Source organism: Trichechus manatus, unplaced genomic scaffold (genome assembly GCF_000243295.1).
Source record: "Trichechus manatus latirostris isolate Lorelei unplaced genomic scaffold, TriManLat1.0 scaffold00132, whole genome shotgun sequence".
Classification (NCBI taxonomy): Eukaryota; Metazoa; Chordata; class Mammalia; order Sirenia; family Trichechidae; genus Trichechus; species Trichechus manatus.
The window spans coordinates 744386-763360 of NW_004444068.1; the positions used below are offsets into that span (position 1 = coordinate 744386).

At 42.6% G+C, this 18975-nt stretch overlaps 1 protein-coding gene across 1 annotated transcript in view; it reads left to right on the forward strand.

The window, feature by feature from the left end:
* Positions 1-18975, forward strand: part of SLC9A9 (solute carrier family 9 member A9) — a 670517-nt gene that overhangs the window by 303820 nt on the left and 347722 nt on the right. The window contains exons 7-8 of the mRNA XM_023739363.1: positions 12130-12268; positions 16725-16830. Coding sequence (XP_023595131.1) covers positions 12130-12268; positions 16725-16830 — 245 coding nt within the window. The remainder of the gene's footprint in view (positions 1-12129; positions 12269-16724; positions 16831-18975) is intronic.

The following is an 18975-nucleotide window of genomic DNA, read 5'->3' on the forward strand; positions in this document are numbered from 1 at the left end:
TAACTGTTAAATGAGAAACTATTTTGTTTTGTAAGCCTTCATCTTAAGTGAGAATAACAGCACAATTGGAAGAGTGTAGTCAATGTCACTGAACTGTGCATGTAGAAATTTTTGAAATGGTGTATCTTTAGCTATGTGTATTTTCACCAAAAAAAAGAAGTTGAGAAGTTAGAGGGTTGACATGTTGTGGGGTTGTTAACCAATGTCATAAAACCATATGTGTACTACTGTTTCATGAGAAAGTATTTGTTCTGTAAGCCTTCACCTGAAGTACAATAAAAAAAAAAAAAAAGTTCTATGGTAGCCATGTAGTACTGGATAATATTTCTCAAAATCCATATTACCAACCAAAAATTTAAACACCCTCCATGACTCAGCATGCTTCCGTTAATGAAAACACATGGCAAGAAAGAAAATTCAAAACAGAAAATAATTGGAGCTTGATTAATTAAATCAAGTTGTGATTTGGGACCCAGATGCTCATTTAATTGCTGATAAATGGAAGGGAGGAGGAAGGGTCTATGAAAATGAATTGATCAGTGCAAATATTTTCTGGGAGTTGGCTTGTCACCAGGTTAAAATTCATCAGGTTGTCCCAGGCAGCTGTTTGTAACAGGAGTGAGGTTTGTCTAATGTAGGAATGAATGAAAGGCTCCTGGATTATGAAGGCAGCCCATTGCCTATGAAAAGTCCTTTGACCCAGCCAGGGAAAACAAGCATTCCATTCAGCAGCTCATCACTCCCCTCAACACACAGCATTTGTGACCCGCTGCAGTCCCCAATCCAAGCATGCACCTGTTTGCTGATTCCTCTTTATCTCTATGTAGCATAAGGTGAGCTGTGAATTGGTGATCGCCATGAAAGCAAACTCCATTGGCTTCATGTTTTTTCCTTGATTGTTACTGATCAGCAATTCCACACAGCTTCATTAGACACCCTCTGTTCACGGACGTATTTTTCTGCAGGTATAGCAACAGGATTTCCGTGGTATGTCTACCTTGGTGTTCCCTTCCTCAGCAAGGCTACTAGAAGTACAGCTCTGTTGGATTTGCAAGGCAAACATGGATCTTTTGTGCCCAGCTATTGTTTACAATTGACAGGTATCTCCTTGTTTGATTCTATCCCAGGAGCCTTCTGCTCCACAGATCTCATCAACAGAAGGATGAATTCAATATTTGATCCAACTCTAAGCTTATTGCTCATCCTAGCCCAGAACACATTAATTGGAATTCCTAAATGCCTCCATATTCTTAGAAGTAGAGCTCAGTTTTTTATTGATTTCTTTCGAGCAAGTGGTAAAAGATACCGTAATCATTCCAACAATAATGTAACTACAAACAGCAATAACAACAATAACAACCAACATTCACAGAGTGCTCTCTGTGTTCTAGTAGCATTCTAAGCGCTGTACGTATACTGACACATTGAATACCCACTGTATGAAAGAGGCACAATTGCTATCATTTCCATTTTTTAGATGAAGACAGACACCAATAAGTAATTACTAAAAGGGAATAGTAGTCACCCCATGGGAGAACAAGGTGACAACTGTTTAGGAATACAGGCCTTGAGTTGGTGTTGGCAGAAACGCCAAGAGATAGGAGATATAGTTCCATATTAAAACCTGTTCAATATGGAGGAGAGAGGTCTCCATTAAGAAATGCTGGCCTTTAAGTAGCACTAGGTTGTCAGCAAAACTCCTCCTATTGAAATGGATATATTGGGTAATGCAATGTTTTGTTTTGTTTTTTTTGCAAATTAGGACTAGATCTTACACTTCCAAGAGTGATCTTTGCTGCATTTCTATAAAGGCAAATCGTTTGTGGAGTTGCTTATCTGTGGGCACACTCAGGTGTTAGCTGGAGGCCCTTCGCTCCCTAGTGTGCATTGTACACAGGCTTTAAATTAGTGAGAAGTGAGTTGAATACCTACCACTTCAATTACTAGCAAGTTACTTCAGGCAAGTTATTTAACCTCCTCAAGTCTGTTTATGTGTGAAATGAGGATCATGACTTCTTCATTTGATTGTTGAAAAGATTAAATGAGGTGAGATATATAAAGTTACTTAATCCCTCTAAGCGAAAGCTTTCCCATCTGTAGAATGGAAATAATAATCGAACCTACTTTGGGGGTTACTATGAGGCTTAAAGGAAATATATTTATAAAAATGCTTAACATAGTGCTTGACACATAGTGGCAATGAGTATAGGGAATACTAAGTATTTTTAGTTCTCAATAGATGTTGGGGAACCAGACCCCCTTCTCTATTTTCAACTGTGGAGATTAATTTTCGGTCTTGCTTACAACTGTTTATGATTATATTTTAATTTTAACTAGTTTTCCATCTTTAGTGGCTATTAACCTACATTTCTAATCTTTTCATATCTATTATGACTAAAAGTTCCACATATCACAGCACCCTTTGGAGCTAAGATTTCATTAGAGAGGAATAAAGGAACGTAAAGTTGGAGAAGGGGTCAAAATTCCCATTAGATCATGAGAATTATTCGCTGTCTCTCTTTTAAATGAACAGGCTCGTAGTCATGGGATTCAAAATTCCTGTTTTTCTTCAAGGAAAACAAGAAAAATAAGAAGAGTATCTGCAGATGACTTTTATCTTTGGGACTATCTTAAATTCACTTTCCTCTCAATATTAGCTGTAAGAGAAAATTTCTCAAAGCCCACAGGCTAATTCAATTCTGATAGGAGTTTTCAGGCTAAATTGCAAAGTAATTTAAGCTCTCCTCTCAAAGAAAATGCATATATAATTCATAACAAACCTCCTTTAACTCTTCTTCCCTTTTAACCAATTTTAAACTCAGAGCTCTCTTTGTCACCTTAAAGTTGGAACTTAATGTACCAGAGCCACTTAGGAATCTGTCAAAGGCTTTATTCCACATTCAAATTTGTCACCATTCTTGATGTCATTATCAACACGGCTGCAGCCTAAATCATCGGTGCCTTCATTGCATCCCCTGTTGAAGCGCTGCTCCTTACTCACTTCAGGCTCAGCCATTTCCGGTGGCAGGATCTGGGTTAGCACAGGAAAGCCAAATACTCTAGACCTGGAAGAAGTTGGAAAATGGACATCAAGTTAGTAAATCTTGTGGAGAGAGATCTTGGAGACCACATTATCCAACTGTCTGATGCATGAATTTCCTCCACCTGGAATATTCCATGCTAATATCTATGCCGCCCCAAACCTCCAGCGGTTGGTTGCCCTTTCACACCTAGGAGAAGATTCCAAGTGCTGAAATGGGCTGAAAGGCCCCACAAGTCCTGGCCCCTGACCCCATCTCCGGCCATAACTCCTACAAATCTCTCTCTTACTTATCTCACTCCAGTGACACTGGCATATTTGCTAGTCTTCAGACCCACTGAGCACACTCTGCCTAGGGGCCTAGAAAGCTTTCCTTCCTTCATTTTACTCATTTTTTTCAGAGAAGCCTTTCCTAGCCACCATGACTAAAGTAGCACCCTCCTCGCTCTCTATCCCATCGCTTCATGCTGCTGTGTTTTTCTTCTCACTCTCTGCCATTAAATCATCTATCTGTTTGCTTAGCTGTTTATGATGTGTTTTCTCCACTGAAATGTAAGGAACATGAGGTCAGAAAGTTTGTTTTGTTCCCCAGTGTATCCTTCCGTGCCTGGAACAATGTCTACACGTAGTAGGTACTCAATAAGTAGTTGTTGATGGAATGAAATCAGTTAATTCGACCTGAGATTGTATTAGTCTGGGCAGCCATGATACACTAACTCGTACTTCCCACAATATTCCCCAGGTCTTTTTCTCTTGTGCCAGACATCAGTATATTAAAACTATCTTCATCGAGGATTTGGAAAATCTGCAGAAGCTCATTCACTCTCCTGTATGAATTGAGATTCTTAGGGAGTAGTCATTAACTAAATGGTCTCCTGGATGCTAAAATAATTAATGTGCCTTCCCAAACCTGCAGTTCTCCACCCAGCAGGGTCATTGGCCCTTGGGAAGATGAAACTCTATTGAGTTCTAACTCAAGCTCAGGGAACTTCTGGCCAGAACCTCTTATTATTAAGAGGCAGCTCTTCTAACCTCCCAAGGTGCCTGGAATGCCCCCCAATTCCTGAAGTCATTATGTTTTACAGCAGGTTCTCTTGACAGAGCTTCATTGGCCTTTGGCAGAACATAAGCCAGAGTAATGGGCAAGCAGATGCCAGAGTGAATTCCAACGTTTACACACAATTCTTGGCCCCATAAAAATCAATTCCTTATTCATAATTAAGCAACTTTTCTGAGACAGGGCAGGTTGCTACAGTTATTAAAAGATAAATAATAGATAAGGATCCGCTTGTTTCTTCTTTTCTTTTTTTTTTTTGGAGGGGAGGGGGGAAGGGGAATAAAGAATTTTTAAACACAAAGTAGCACTGTAATTATTTTTCTTTTCCTTGTTTCTTACCTGCCATGCTCAGGCCCAACTAAACGGAGCAGCTTTGGCACGTTTTCATTGCCCCTCTATATTGTTTTTCTCCTTAAAATGTGTCCTTAAGAGCGAATGACAAAGCAACTCTAGATGGGAAGGAAGAAAGTGGAAATCCCCCTGACCAGTCATAAAAGGTGTACCTTGTGGGCATTCTCTGTTTTCTAAATTGAGCTGAGGGCCATAGCTGAGAACAAAAGTTGCTAAAAAGCTCCAGGCTAAAACAAGCTGCAGTCCCCCCCAACCCCCGACACCCCGCCCCACACCTCCAAACACAAACTGGCTTAATTACCTGGAATGTAGATTTATATTGAAACCTGTTCAATATTCCCCCAATCCCTACCCCATTCCCTTTGCCTCAAATGAGTATATAAAAGAGTTGGGGAAAGAAGAGGTGTCATCTTTGGAGAGAATACAATGTTTGAGGTGTGAGGCTGTCACCCTTCCCCTAAGCTAAGCAAGGGGGACTCCAGTGGACTCTCCCCAAAAGCCGGGGCTGCCTGCAAGAAAGAGGGGCTGTCATCTCATTCCCCAGCTGAGGAACCTGCAAAAGGGCTGAGGCCCTCTCAAAGCAGGTCAAAGAAAGGGAGTTCTTAGACATGGCTGCTTAGAATGTGGATGTGCACACGAACACAGGGACTGGTGTCACCTCTGGCTGAAGATTTCTGAGGCAGGAGGCTGCTGGGGCAGTCTGTACCAACAGGACCTGAAGGCTCCCTGGTTTGCTATATCTGGGCAACAGGAGGAGCTACATCACCCAGCCCAGTGCTCTCTGACTGATGGAGGGTGCTTGGAAGACCCCCACATTAAGGAGATTAGTTAGAGGTTAAGAAAGGGACGAGAACCACTAAGCTGGCGAAGGATCCATAGATCCAAGCCATGGCAAAGGAGCTAGGAATGGTATAGCTGGCAGGGCTGTTGGCAAATTGGGTTTTCAACAAAATGGAGGCACCACCATGTCAGCTGAGCGAGGCCTCTGGAAAAGGGATCAAGCAGGAACCAGGATGAGGCCGGGAACCTTGCCCACCATTGACAGGCAGCCACATAAGGCCAAGAGCTTGGCTTCCCCATCCCTCCTTTGTGCCTCCAACACCAGGGGGCGCTGGTACCCAGAAGGGGGGAGGAGGAACACAGCCACTGCCACTCCTCCGTTCTGTGCCATCCTTCCTGCTGCTCTAGAGGAGGCTGCTGGGAGGGGAAGAATCCAACTTTGAAGATTTGGTTTTAAGCTGAATCGCACTATGTTTGTATAACTGAAAGGAACTGAGTAATGGAATTTGACCAAGACATCAACAATGGACCCAGCATGAAGAGGGATCCGATATAGTATAGTTGGAAGCAGTGATAGGGAAAAAAATTCATATTTATATCCCAACTAATCAAGAACTCTTCAGTAAACTGGTGCCAGTAGTTAGAAAATTTTGTGTTAGAGCTTAAAGATTTGGCAGAGAAAATGGAAGGTCATTTTGCATATCTTTGACTATAGTAATCTCTTTCTCATTTTTTTAAAAATTATTAAATTCAGAGAACTCCTGAGAGGGATACAGTATGTCTGCTTAAGACTTTTTTAAAAGCTTTCAAGTGACATTGATTTCATTTCAACAAAGCAAGTGAGAGTGGGCCGGAGGGTAGAGAATCAAGGCTGTCCCTATCAGGCGCCTAGGACAGAGGGCCTGTGGAAGTTGGGAACCTGTCAGAGGAAGATGGGAAAGAATGGCTGCTCTAGGAGCTTAAGGTTATTGGGTAGTTTCTGTGAGTAGTTGTGGGGTGAAAACATTTAGCAGTAACAGTGAAGAATAATAGAAGTGGACAGTGTTGGAAACTGGGTGACTTCAAGGAAAATTGTAATAATCAGAAGATAGACAATTCAGTCGGATCCAGCATGGGAAGGTGGCCAGAGTCCCAAGTGGACAGTGTTAGAGCCATGGTGGTGGTACCATTCAGACAATACTTTCCATTCCTATTATCTCATTTTCACTCGCAACATCACTGCAATACTTTTCATCTTCCTCTTTTTCCTACTGCTCCTTCCTGTCCTCCTTCTCCTTCTTTTGCATCACTAACATTTATTGAACACTAATTATGCATCAGGCACCATTCTGCACAAAATAGTTATAAGATCAAATGACCCCAGTGAACCAGAGGTCCTAGACTGAGGGTCAGTCAATCAGAGTGGAGGGGAGATGGGTGATGACATCTTAGTCCTGTTTGGTTGAGGTACTGATTGGACATCTAGTTTGAGATGCTTCTTTTAAAACTAAAACAAGCCCTCAGTTTAAGAGAGAGCAGGGACGTACTATTTGCAAGATTATTTAGCAAATGCGTATGTAGCACCATTTCATGTGCTTTGTGAACATGTCGATTCATTTAATCCTATGAGGTAGGTGCTATTATCATCCTTTTACTGGAAACTGAGGTACAGAGAAGTTAAGTAACTTGCTCAAGTTCACGTAGCCAGTAAGTGGTAGAGCTGAAAGTTGCACCCAGATTTCAGATATCAGATTTCATGCTCTTCACGACTACCTCAGCCAGCAGGAACATCATATTGATGAAAAGATGAGTTGTTGAGAAACACTGAGGTCACAATAGTGTCTGTGTATCTTACATGGGACAGGGAGCAAAGTGTTTCTATTCATGTTGATTTCATCAAAGGAATTTAGGATATTTCATCCATTTTGAAATTTTTGAATAAAAGATCTTACACACATTTATTTCTGAGAAAGGATAAAATATACTACCATCAAACTAGTATTTGCTGAGTAATCTGTTCCTGAGCAGAATGAATCAATAACCCGGATTTATTTCTAATTTATGAGATGCATATTTAAACATCACTATTTATTTCTGGCCATGCTATTTTCAAGGATATGGGTTCCATCCAACTCAAAGATTCTTTCCCAGAAATTTGGGATTGTAGATCCTGTTTCACCAGCTTGTGCTACAAACAGTGCCTCTACAGAGTGGGCTTCCAAAGAACAAAGACACAGGTTAACAGAAAGTCTGATTCGTCTACCCTTTTCTCCCTGCTCGCTGCAGCATCTGCATCATAATGTTTCAAGACTCTCCCTTGGGGAAGGGGAAGATGAGTTTTTCTCTGCACGTCCAAAGGGCTGAAGTCGCTGGAACAAAGCTATCTCTCTCCTGTTTTGAAGTTGGAAACCTCCACACCTGCTACTCAAATCCTTGGCTGTTGCCAAACAATGACCCCTGCAGCTGCTGCTCCTCAGTCAAGAAGCCTGGTGTGTCAGCTGAAAACCAGAGTCCACAGAATTGCCCCCATTGCCAGAGACTAAAGCCTGGAGGAACGAAGTCCTGACAGTTGGGAGAAAAGCAAGCCTTCCCAGGCCATCAGGCTCCTGCTTCCTTGGCCTCATTCCTCACTCAAAGCAAAAGGCTTTGCCTGAAGACCATCCCCAACTGAATGGGAAATGCAACTTAAGCTGAACCTCCTGGCCTGTTCATTATCCCTGTGGCAGATTCCTGCCTAGGCTGCTGAGAACACTCCTTCTCTCCTTGATTCACTCAGCTAAGGGCCCAAGAATGAATACAAGAAACTTCTAGCCTCACTCCATGGCCATTTTCCAGGGGTGCCTATCTGGAGACTTTTCACCATGGAGATCCTTCTGTTCCCATGAAAGTGACCAGTACTCTCCGGCAACCTCAAAGCTTGGTGTGAGGGGAGCCACACCGCACCTGCCCACAGCTGGTACCCAGGCCTAGTTCAGCCAGCACACTCTAGTATCTGCCATTGTGAGGCTTGTGGAAGTTTTTAGCAGACTGATGATGATGACGATACTTAACATTCATTGAATGTTTATCTTGAGTGCACATGATAAGCACTCAATGAATGGACCTACAATTCATAGGATAAATAGAGAGTTTTAAATATATCTCACATCCTCACAGCATTACTGGGGATAAATACTATTGCTATCTCCATTTTACAGATGATGAACTGAGTCGAGTGTGATTAAGTAATTTGCTCAAGGCCATAGAGCCAATAAGTGTGGAATCTTTGAGGCACTGTTAGGAGGATCCAGTGTCACCTTCACGCTTGGCTTGATCACTCTGAAAATACCCACTATCTGACTAGATAATGCCCAATGAAACATCTTGTGGATGAAGATTCATTTCAACAGATGACTAGCTTTTGCGAGCCTCCTTCCTTCCTGCATTTCTTCCTTCTCTCCTTTCTGCTTTCCCAGTCGTCCTGCCTTTATTCGGTCAGTCTTTTTATAGCCTCCCACATGCCAGGTACCAGGCTGCGTCCTGGGCACGCAAGGAAGACCAAGGCCCAGGCCATGCCCAGCAAGAGCTTAAGGTCCAGAGAGGAAGCCACGCCTGAAAGCAGCTTTTGGTGAGAAGCCTAGGTTGTCTCCTGCTGGTGTGACAGGAGAGGAGTGCTGTTGCCCCGTACAATGGGCTCTGTTCTCATCCTTGTGTATAGGAGGGTGCTGCCCAGGTTCATGCCAGGCATGCAAATAAGTTCCAGTTTCAACTGCTATTGCCCTGAGAGTCAGCCTGCCCCTGTCACTTGACTATCCTCCTATGAGTGCATGTGTCCTCCCAGCAACGTCACTGTGTTAAGAAAGAACAAAGAAGTCTACATTTTGAACTTAGTGCTAGGCGATCTTGGGCAGATCAAGTAATTTCTCTGGTCTTTATTTTATATACATATAAAAAGACAAAGAGGGATAATAATACCTGCTCTGTTTACCTCACTGTGGTGTCATAGGCTCAATGAAGTTATAATGTAGGGTGAGAGGACTCGGTGTTATATAAATGCGAGAGCTTTTATGTATTATCAGTTTAAGGCCCTGAGTGATGCTGCCTCCGGTCACCTTTACTCCTCCTCTACCCTGACTCCTACTCACATGTGCCCACATACAAGCTTCCTGGGTTCCAGGCGCCACGACCACCTAGTTGGGACCTGAATGCGTCCTCTACTGGCCTGCCTCCTTGACTTTGTTGACACTCTTCCCACTGCCTGGAATACCCTCTCTCCACCACTGTCCACCTCCTACATTGCTCAGATGCCATCTCCTCTCTCCTAAAATAACACCCCTTCCTCTGTAGCATCACTGAGTGCCATGTATTTCTCACAACATCATACTTAGCATTGGGACTATAGGTATTTGTCATCTACATCTTAGGCTTCTCTGCCTAATTGTGTCTTGCATATAGCAAGTGTTCAATAAAATTTTTGTTGAATCAAAGTCTGCTTTTCTTCTCTATGCATTTTCTCTGCCTGCCCACAATACTCCAGTATTTAATGTATCCCCTGGCACATAGCAGGTACCCAGTGCATACATCCTGGAGAGCTTTAATGCATCTTCAATGGACAAGTCTCCATAGGCCAAGGAAATTTGCTTTTCCCTCCACTTAAGACAAATATCACAGGGAAGAATATGTAGTTTGGAGAACAAAGGGGGTATAATGTACCCTGTTGGGTAGGGTTCAGGATCCAGAAAGAGAACAATGTTTCTCAAAGTGTGGACCGCAAACTTATGTGATTAGCCAGATGACTTTAGGTGACACACAGGTGAACTTTTTTTGAGTTTAATAATTACATAATCTCCTATGTATTAAAAAGAAATATAATTAGCACATTAAACCTGTCATTTCACAGACAGTTTTTAATAAAGGCTCTTGCATTTGAGTAAAAAATGAGTTGATTTAAAGATAAACATTAGGAAAGATGTGGCCAAAGATGTGAAGGTGGTGCTCCAAGCTCCAAGGGGAAGCCAAGGGTGAAGCCCTGCTGTGCTGTGGGTCCTATATACTGGTAGCTGCCTCCGGAATGGGAATGAACAGAATAATTTACAAAACTGTGTTACTATGCAAAAATCCTTGCTGGGAAGGCAGGATGCAAATGCAGTGTTTTCTCATTCCTACTGTTTCCTGAAGGAGTCCTGGTGGCACAGTGGTAAAGTGCTCAGCTGCTAACCAAAAGGTCTGCAGTTCGAACCCACCACTCAGTCCGCTGGAGAAAAGACCTGGTGATCTGCTCTAATAAAGATTACAGTTTAGGAGACTCTATGGGGCAGTTCTCCTCTGTCCTATAGGATCACCATGAGTTGGAATCGACTCAACAATGTTGTTTCCTCAGTGGATTGAAGAATATGCTGGTGGATGTCAATGCAAACACCCAGCCTCACAGCCTTGGGACTAGGGTTCTTAAACACATGCATACATACATACTCGTTGCCATCGAGTGGATTCAGTGTTCTTAAAGGCAAGGGGATTTTAACACGTTTCCCAGGACTGTCAGATACAGAGCACCCAAACGCGGGGTTGCTTTTCTTTCTTTCTTTTTGGTCTGCAAAGCACAACACTTTACAAAAAGAGAAGCACTTCAAAGGCAGTCCTTTTCTCACATACAGTTCAGGGCCCCATTCAAGAGCCACATTCATCTTCCTTATCCAACTACAGCATCAAAGCAGAAGCGTTTGGCCTACTTTAGGGGTTTCAAGACATCGAAGGAAAAACTAAGAACATTTAAAACGACCTTTTTTTATGTCACAGGTCTTCCTGCAGAATCCAAGCCCGCTCCTCCTCTTTCTTAACTAGTCTCTGGATACAAAGTCAGGTCAGAGGGTTAACGTGCTCTGATCACCTGAGCCCTAGAAGATTCTGTCACAGCTCTGTAAACGCCCATCTAATCTCGATTCACTGTGTCTAGGATACATTTTACTCTTGATACTGCTTCAACTTGATTTTTTCCTGATTAGTTTTAAAGACCCCCACATGTTAAAATGAAAACTCAAAAAAAAAAAAAAACAAAAAAAACCTGAACTGTTTCTTTATCAGTCTCCCATAAGCTCCTGATTTTAGCACATCTGCTCATTTTAATGCTACAATATGGAGTTTGTGTTTCCGAAAATAGGACACTCCTTGTCCTCGATAATAACACACAGGGATTTGAGATTCTGGTTAAAAAAAAAAAAACACAGGAAATATGACGTCCTCAAAAATATTTAAGTGAACAGTGTGCCTATTGGTGGATTGATTTTTCTCTGTGCTGGTAAATCTGTTGGCAGCCACCAGAATTGGAGTATAAAAGATGACCTCGGGCAGCTGCTACCATTTGTCTTGTTGGGCAAATGAGAGTTTTGTTTCTCCCTGGGGGTTAGTTCTGTGATCACTCTGAACACCTTCAAGGCTCTGTTTCTGAAGGGTTACAGTGGAGAAGAAGAAAGCTTTGTGCTTATGACAAGATTGCAGCAGAATATTGTGTGCACACTGTGATTTGTATCGCCCATTTGCGCATAGGCCATAAAAGTGCACTTTTTATCAGGAACATTTGTGAATATATAACAGCACTGAAGACATATGGCGACTAAATAAGTCACAGTTATCTATCTCTCAGCAGATTCCTTATATACGTACCATGTTTTAATGCCTAGTTTGCTCAGAAACAATATTCTTTATGGCCCTTCCAATATAAAAATGTTTACTGACTGGCAGCAATATATGGATACCGTGGGATTGGGCCATAGGAAGGGGAATGCTTTCTACCTTCCCCATCTCTCCCCTAAACTCTTCCAACCTGCACCTTACCTTACAGGAAACGGTACCTTTCCCAAAAGTGGTTGCTAGATTCTGACTTCTGGTATTAGAACTGTATTAACATGGAAGTCACTGACTGATCTTCACTCTCTTCTTTTTTCAGTTCAATATCCATATACAGTCCCAAGGAGAATCCAAATGTGTTTGATGCTGCGGCGTTCTTCCAGTCAGTGGGGAATTTCCTGGGGATCTTTGCTGGCTCATTTGCAATGGGATCTGCATATGCTGTTGTCACAGCCCTCATATCCTTTGTCTGTGTATCAAAAGTTGGGGACTGTTAAGAATCAGGCAATGTCCATGCAGTGTAACTGAGGATGAATAACCTTAAAGCCTCTAAAGGGCTAGTCTGATTTGAGTGTGAGACAGCGCCTCTGGGGCCATCTTGGTTCTGGGTCATCCCTGGAGGCACAGGCAGGTACCAGTGGCAGAGGGGCCTGGCCCTTTTCTCGTCCATTGCCTATTCTAGCACTGTTGATACTGTCTGAGCCTAGGATATCAACAGCCTTTTAAAAAAAATTTCCATCTAGAGAAAGTAGCGGGTAGAAGGCATCAGGATTGGCCGTATGAGGGTCAAGAGGAAAAACTGAGGATCCAGGGTCAGAAACAAGGGGGTGATAAGCTGGGTATGTTCTCCTCTTTTCCAAGCTTGTCAATCACTAGCTCACAGGGTAGACCAAGGCCAAAAATCACTGTGATTTTAAACAAACACCCAGAGTAACTTATGGAAGGGGATCTGTGAGCAATAAGGAAATGACATATTTATCACATCTGGGCCATTGAGTTGCCTGATTCCTTCTTTCGCAGTGGGGGTGGGAGATGGTTAGAGTCCCTAGAGGATTTGAGCTATGGGAAGAAAAGTCCAGAAGGTCGAGGTAGGTCTGGTGGACTGTCCACTCAGAGCAACTGTGGGTGAAGTGAGCCAGAGTTGAGGAGGAAATCCAGAAGATGAATGTTAAGTGTGAGGACTGAATGGAGGCCAGAGAAGAGACAGCACAAAGGATCAAGAGCCAAAGGCCTTGGGAAAAGGGAGGGAAAGAGAGTGCAGGACTCCAGCCAAGGAAAGGGCAAAATGTTGGGATCTTTTTCCATGGGCACCCACCCGGAGATTTACTGAGCACCTGCTAAAAGGATATACAGGTAGTCCCTGATTTATAACATATTCTGCTGAAAGTTTCTAACAAGATTCAGAAGAGGAGTAAAATGTGGACCCTGCCTTCAACCAGTGACAAGTTTGGAGAGATAAGCTACCTACTATATAGAATGAGCATAGGACACAAAGTGGGTGCCAAAGCCATAGCCAAGAGAGTAAGACTGTACATTCAAATTGGGATGAGGCAGTTGTATCTGGAATAATCTGATAGACTTGTGGGAACCTTATGATTCTGGAAAGTAATTTGAAAAGTAGTATTTATATGCATAGTGGGATTTGGGCTTGGTCTGAAAGATAGGTAGGATATAGGCAAAGCTTATGGTAGTAAGTGATTCAGGAGGGAAAGACCGGCATTCTTTAAGGTGTGGAGGTGGAACCGGTGTGGCACATGGACAGATAAACCTGCCAGAACCACAGGGCTTGGGCTGGTAAGAAATGGAAGACGAGAGGGCACAGGTGGGATGGAGTCAACTTATGGAGCATCATAGGGTGTTATTCAAAGGATTCTGAGCTTTTTTTTTTTTTCTGTAAGCCACAAAGAGAGTGGCCTACAGAAGGTTTCTGCGTAGGAGAGTGACAAGCTGAAAGCCCTGTTTTTAAAACATAAACATAGAACTGGTATGTAGGATGAATCAGAGAGGGGGATTAGAATCCAAGGAAAGCTATAGTGATGAACTGTTGATAAAGACACCAACTTTGGAAAGGAAGCAACAGGAAAGAGACCAACGCTTAGCAGGAACAATCTCTAGGATCTGATGATTGGTTGGTTATAAGAGATAGAGAAGAGAAGGGAATTAAAGACCACTCCAAGGATTTTCCCTGGAAACCTTGGAGAATGGCACTACCGTTGACAGAAATAAAGTGATTCAGAAAAGGTGGGGCTGGTTTCCAACAAAAATAACAGCTAATGGTCTACCAAGTACTTATGATATGCCAGGCTCCTTGTCAGTTGTTTTACATGCAGTACCTAATTTAATCTTCACAATGTTCATACCACACAGATATTCTCTTTATTGGGCACTGAAGCTTAGAAATGGTGAGCGATTGCCCAAGATCATGCATCTAGAGAATCGTAGAGCTGACAGAGATTAGAACCCAGGGAGTGAGAACCTAGAGACAGGCCATGCTCTTAATCGCTACTTCCTTTTGCCTCTTAATTATTGGGTGGTATTGTGATGAAAGTCACATGTTATTTAGAGTAGAGTAATGATAATGATGATAGCAACATTTGCTGAATGCGTACCATGTGAGAGGGTCTTTATATGCATTTCCTCATTTGAATCAACCCTGTAAAACAGGTTATTATTACCTTCACTTTACACATGAGGAAACTGACACTCAAGGAGGTTAAGAGGCTCATTCTGGGTTAGAAATTAGTAATAATGAGCATGATAATAATAATATCATCTAACATTTATTGAGAACTTTACTACCTGCCAGCCATTGCCCTAAGCATTTTGCATGGATTATCTCAGACTTTACAAGAATCCTGGGAGGTAGATACTGTTATTATCCCAATTTTACAGCTGAAGAAACTCAGACACATAAAGGTTAAACAACTTGTCTAAGGCCTTACAACTAGTATGTCACAAGGCCAGAATTCAAACCCAGGCTTTTCGGCTCCAGAGTCTGCAGTAGATAGAAGAGCTGAAATAGGAACCCTGTCTGTTGTGAGGGAATGGTATGGACACATAAATAAACAGATTGATAAGAGAAGAAAAAAATTTCCTGGTGATTGGAAGTCTGCCATGAGATCGAATCAGTTCTGGAAGAAAGGATATAGAGATGAAGATATGGGAACTCAGTGACAGTGGCAGATCAATCTTGCAGCACTTGATGGCCTTTAACAAGCACTCACAAACACAAGCTGTGAAGTGGGCAGGCGGGTAAAGTCATCTTCTCCACAGTAATAACTTCAAAACCTGGTCCCAAATGAGGCAAAGGCTCCCAGGGCCCCTGCTATGGGTCTGGGGTTGACCCAGAACTGAATTTCTTTCTGGAGGAGGTTGAGAAAAATGAATGCCCCATAGCCCGTTGATACTCTGTTACTCGAACTGGCCTGAGGCTTCTCTTTAAAACAAAACCCACTAGAAACAAACCCTTTTCTTCAAATAATGAGGGATGTTGAAAAAAGGGTCTGAGGGCAACCCGTTTTTCCCTCCAGATAAAGAATTACTTGTAGATCCTTACTAGTTCTATTTCCAATAAAGATGTTTTACAAAACAAATTAACTGAAATCATAGTAATAGAAAAATGTGCATACCACTTGCTACATAACAGGCATTGTTCTGAGTACTTAATGTGTATTAATGGGTTTGTATACCTATGATGTAGGTTGTATAGTACCCTCATTTTCAGATAGGGGAACTGAGAGTCAGAGTGGTCGAGAGACTTGTCCAAGCAGTTGCATGAATTTGAACCCAGGAAGTCTGCTTCCAGAGTTCACACTCCAACCACTATGTTATTCTGTCTCTCAGTATTTTGTGCTTTCTAAAACTTGACGAAACGTTTTTAACATACTTCATTTCATTTTCCTCTCCATACTGTGAAAGTAGGTATTATCTTTATTGCCAGTTTACAGAAAATAGAGATGAATCTCGAAGAGGTTAACATACTGCATAGAAACCACCCAGCCAGTTACTGGCACAGCCAAGAGTCAGACCTGGATCTTCCACCCCAGAGGTCATGCTTGTGCTTCTCTGCCTGCTGCTAAATGTCTCTTAATGTGGACTCTACGTTAGATTTTGTTCTAGAAGCAAAGAAATGCCACATGTCAACATCTCTTTCTTACTTGTCAGGGAGATTTTGGCCTAACATGGACACAATGGCTATGTAACCCTTTTCCATCGATCACATCCTCCTAATCATTTCCCTGTAACCCATTCTCTGTCTGACTTGGATCACTATCCCTTTGTCCTATTTGCAATTTATAGACTATTGACCAAGTGTCATCCAAGCCAAAATGAATCATTGCCTGCCAAGGGGCATCTTGCCTGACCTAGAAATAATACACCTTCTCCTCCATCCTACTTATTCCAAAAGGGCACTGCCATCTTTCCTATCACTGAATATAAATGCTCCTCCTGATCCTATTTCCATCCCCAAGAAAGAAGACTCTACAAGGCCATATGCCCACAGGCCAGGATTCCCTAGGGAGCAGTGGCCGTCTTTGGCGTTGACATACTTACAGCCTCCTCACCCCAGCCACATTCTCCTTGGCTTGGTTTTCCCATATTTGCTACAGTTCCCCTGAGGGGCACACCACAAGGATTGAGCACACGTTGAGAAGTTGTGTGCCCACAGTTAGCTGATTCCATCCTATTAGTAAGACACCTTTTTATCTGAACACACGTTTGGATTTCTAACGGAGTTTTCAGCAAAATACTCATGTGGACCATCAAAGTAGAGACCAATGAGTTATGGCTTTCCAGTCAGACCTGAAAATCAGGTCTTTTACACTAAAACTGTCACCAGGTTAGTTTTTCTCAGCCAAAAATGCAATTTAGCTGTAAAAGCAGTTGTTGTTTTCCTTAACACATCTTCCTCACTTGACCAAATTTACCAGGCTGTGTGAGTTCCCCATGCTGGAAACGGGCCTGTTCTTCCTCCTGTCGTGGAGTGCCTTCCTGTCTGCTGAGGCCTCTGGCCTAACAGGTCAGTGTTTCATTTTGTGTCACAAACTGGATGTGTGAAGACGTGTGTGTGTGTGTGTGTGTGTGTGTGTGTGTGTACCCCTCCCTGACCCAGTGGGAGGCAAAATGAAGTTTCTCTTAAAGAGGTTTGTGTCAGAATCAGCCTCTCCTGGATACGCTGAGGAGAGGGAAAAAAATAATAATCGTTCATTCATTTTGTATAAAACAGCTTAACAGAAAGTCTCCAAAATGCCATTTCCTCTTGTCTCCTTGCTGGTCAGGAGATGCTTTGCAGTCTACAAATGACTGATACATAGAGGTGATGGATGACTTTACAAATGGAAGTCTCCACTCAGATGTGAAGGAGGGCTGTGGCTTTCCATTGGCTGATGGAAACAGGTAGCAGTATAAGCAGCCTCTCCAGTGACAAAGTGCCACACATATCAGGGCCTTAAATCTCTGCATACAGTCTGTGGCAGGTCAGAAAACAAAGAACAAATGGGGCGGCTCTACAGTCGAATACCTTTTACCACAGAAAGTCTATATATAGTGTCCTCAGGGTAGAACCGTTGCTAGAGAAAGGTGCAGTCCCTAAGGTCCAGGGGGCTATGATCCCATGATCTGGATTTGGCAATTAGATTATCTTTCTGCAACAGTATGGCTTTACACTTGGGTAGCTGCAACCGTTGGGTGCTTTTCCAGGTAGAAGAATCACTGTGGCTTGGAGCAAAATGTCAAAGCTATTTCTCTCCTTTAGCCTAGTTCTCTGCTTTTAATCCTGGGTCCCTTTCTTCTTACTACCTCTTAACTGACAGGTAAGTGGTCAGAATCCAACTCCCCCCGTGCCCAAGTGTTAACTTGGAAAAAGGCATCCTTCCCTGAGTATCTGCAGCTTAATAGGAAATACTTTAAGTCTGTGTAATAATAAAATTGACATATATTGAGGGTGTACCATAAGCCAGTTGCTGGTTAATTGCCTTCTATGGATGATCTCATTAATTTACAGGAAGACTCAAATTAAGGGACTATCCCCAGTTTACTCAGTCAACAGGAACTGGTAGAGCTGGGATTTAAAAGTAGGAAATCCTCAAGCATTGCGACCTTATGAATGAAAGTCCATCCGTGGAACATCAAGTTGGCCCACAAGCATAGGAAGGTATTTGAGGCCCTTGGAGCCTACCTGGTCCATTTGCCCCTAGGCTGGTTTTGGCTCTCCTGTGCATACCAAGGCAAATCTCTTTGTAATGATAACCTATAGCTCTAGGCAGCTAACCAACACACTGCAGGTCAGCAAAGGTCAAGCTGTTCTCACAGGCTTTGAGGGTATCTGTTGCTGATACAAAATCCTTGGGTGGTGAAGACCTACTAGGCCACTAACCAAAAGGTTGGAGGTTTGAGCCTACCCAGAGGTGACTTGAAGAAGGCCTGGCAATCTACTTCCAAAAAATCAGTCATTGAAAACCCTATGGAGCACATTTCTACTGACACACATGGGTTGCCGTGAGTCAGGGTCAACTTGACAGCAACTGGTTTTTTGGTTGCTGATACAGAAAGTCACCCTGCCAGTTCTTACGACACTATAATCAAGACTACATTACCAGAGTTCCCCTTACTCAATTATTGGATCCAGATCATCTTAACCGGAGGTGTGTTCTGTCAGTGCATCGCCATAATATTATTAAGGAGGTTGTGGAAGAGCTTAGGCATTCCAGAAAAAAGGAACACTAGTGTCCCTTAGGAGCCTTGGTGGCACAGAGGTTAAGAGCTCGGCTGATAATCAAAAGGTTGGCAGTTCCAATCCACCACCTGCTCCTTGGAAACCCTATGGGGAAGTGTTCTACTCTGTCCCATAGGGTCGCTATGAGTTGGAATCTGCTCAATGGTAATGGGTTTGGTTTGGTGTTTTTTGTTTTTGTTTTTCAAGTGTCCCTTAAATGAAATAATGGCAGTAAACTATTTACATCATAGTCGTTTTTAAAACTTAGGTTCCCCCCAAAGTCCATCAGATGAGAAAAAGACAGTCTTTTTAACAAATGGTGCTGGCAAAACTGGATATCCATTTGCAAAAAAATGAAACAGGACCCATACCTCACACCATATACAAAAACTACTTCAAAATGGATCAAAGCCCTGAATATAAAGCCTAAAACTATAAAGTTCATAGAAG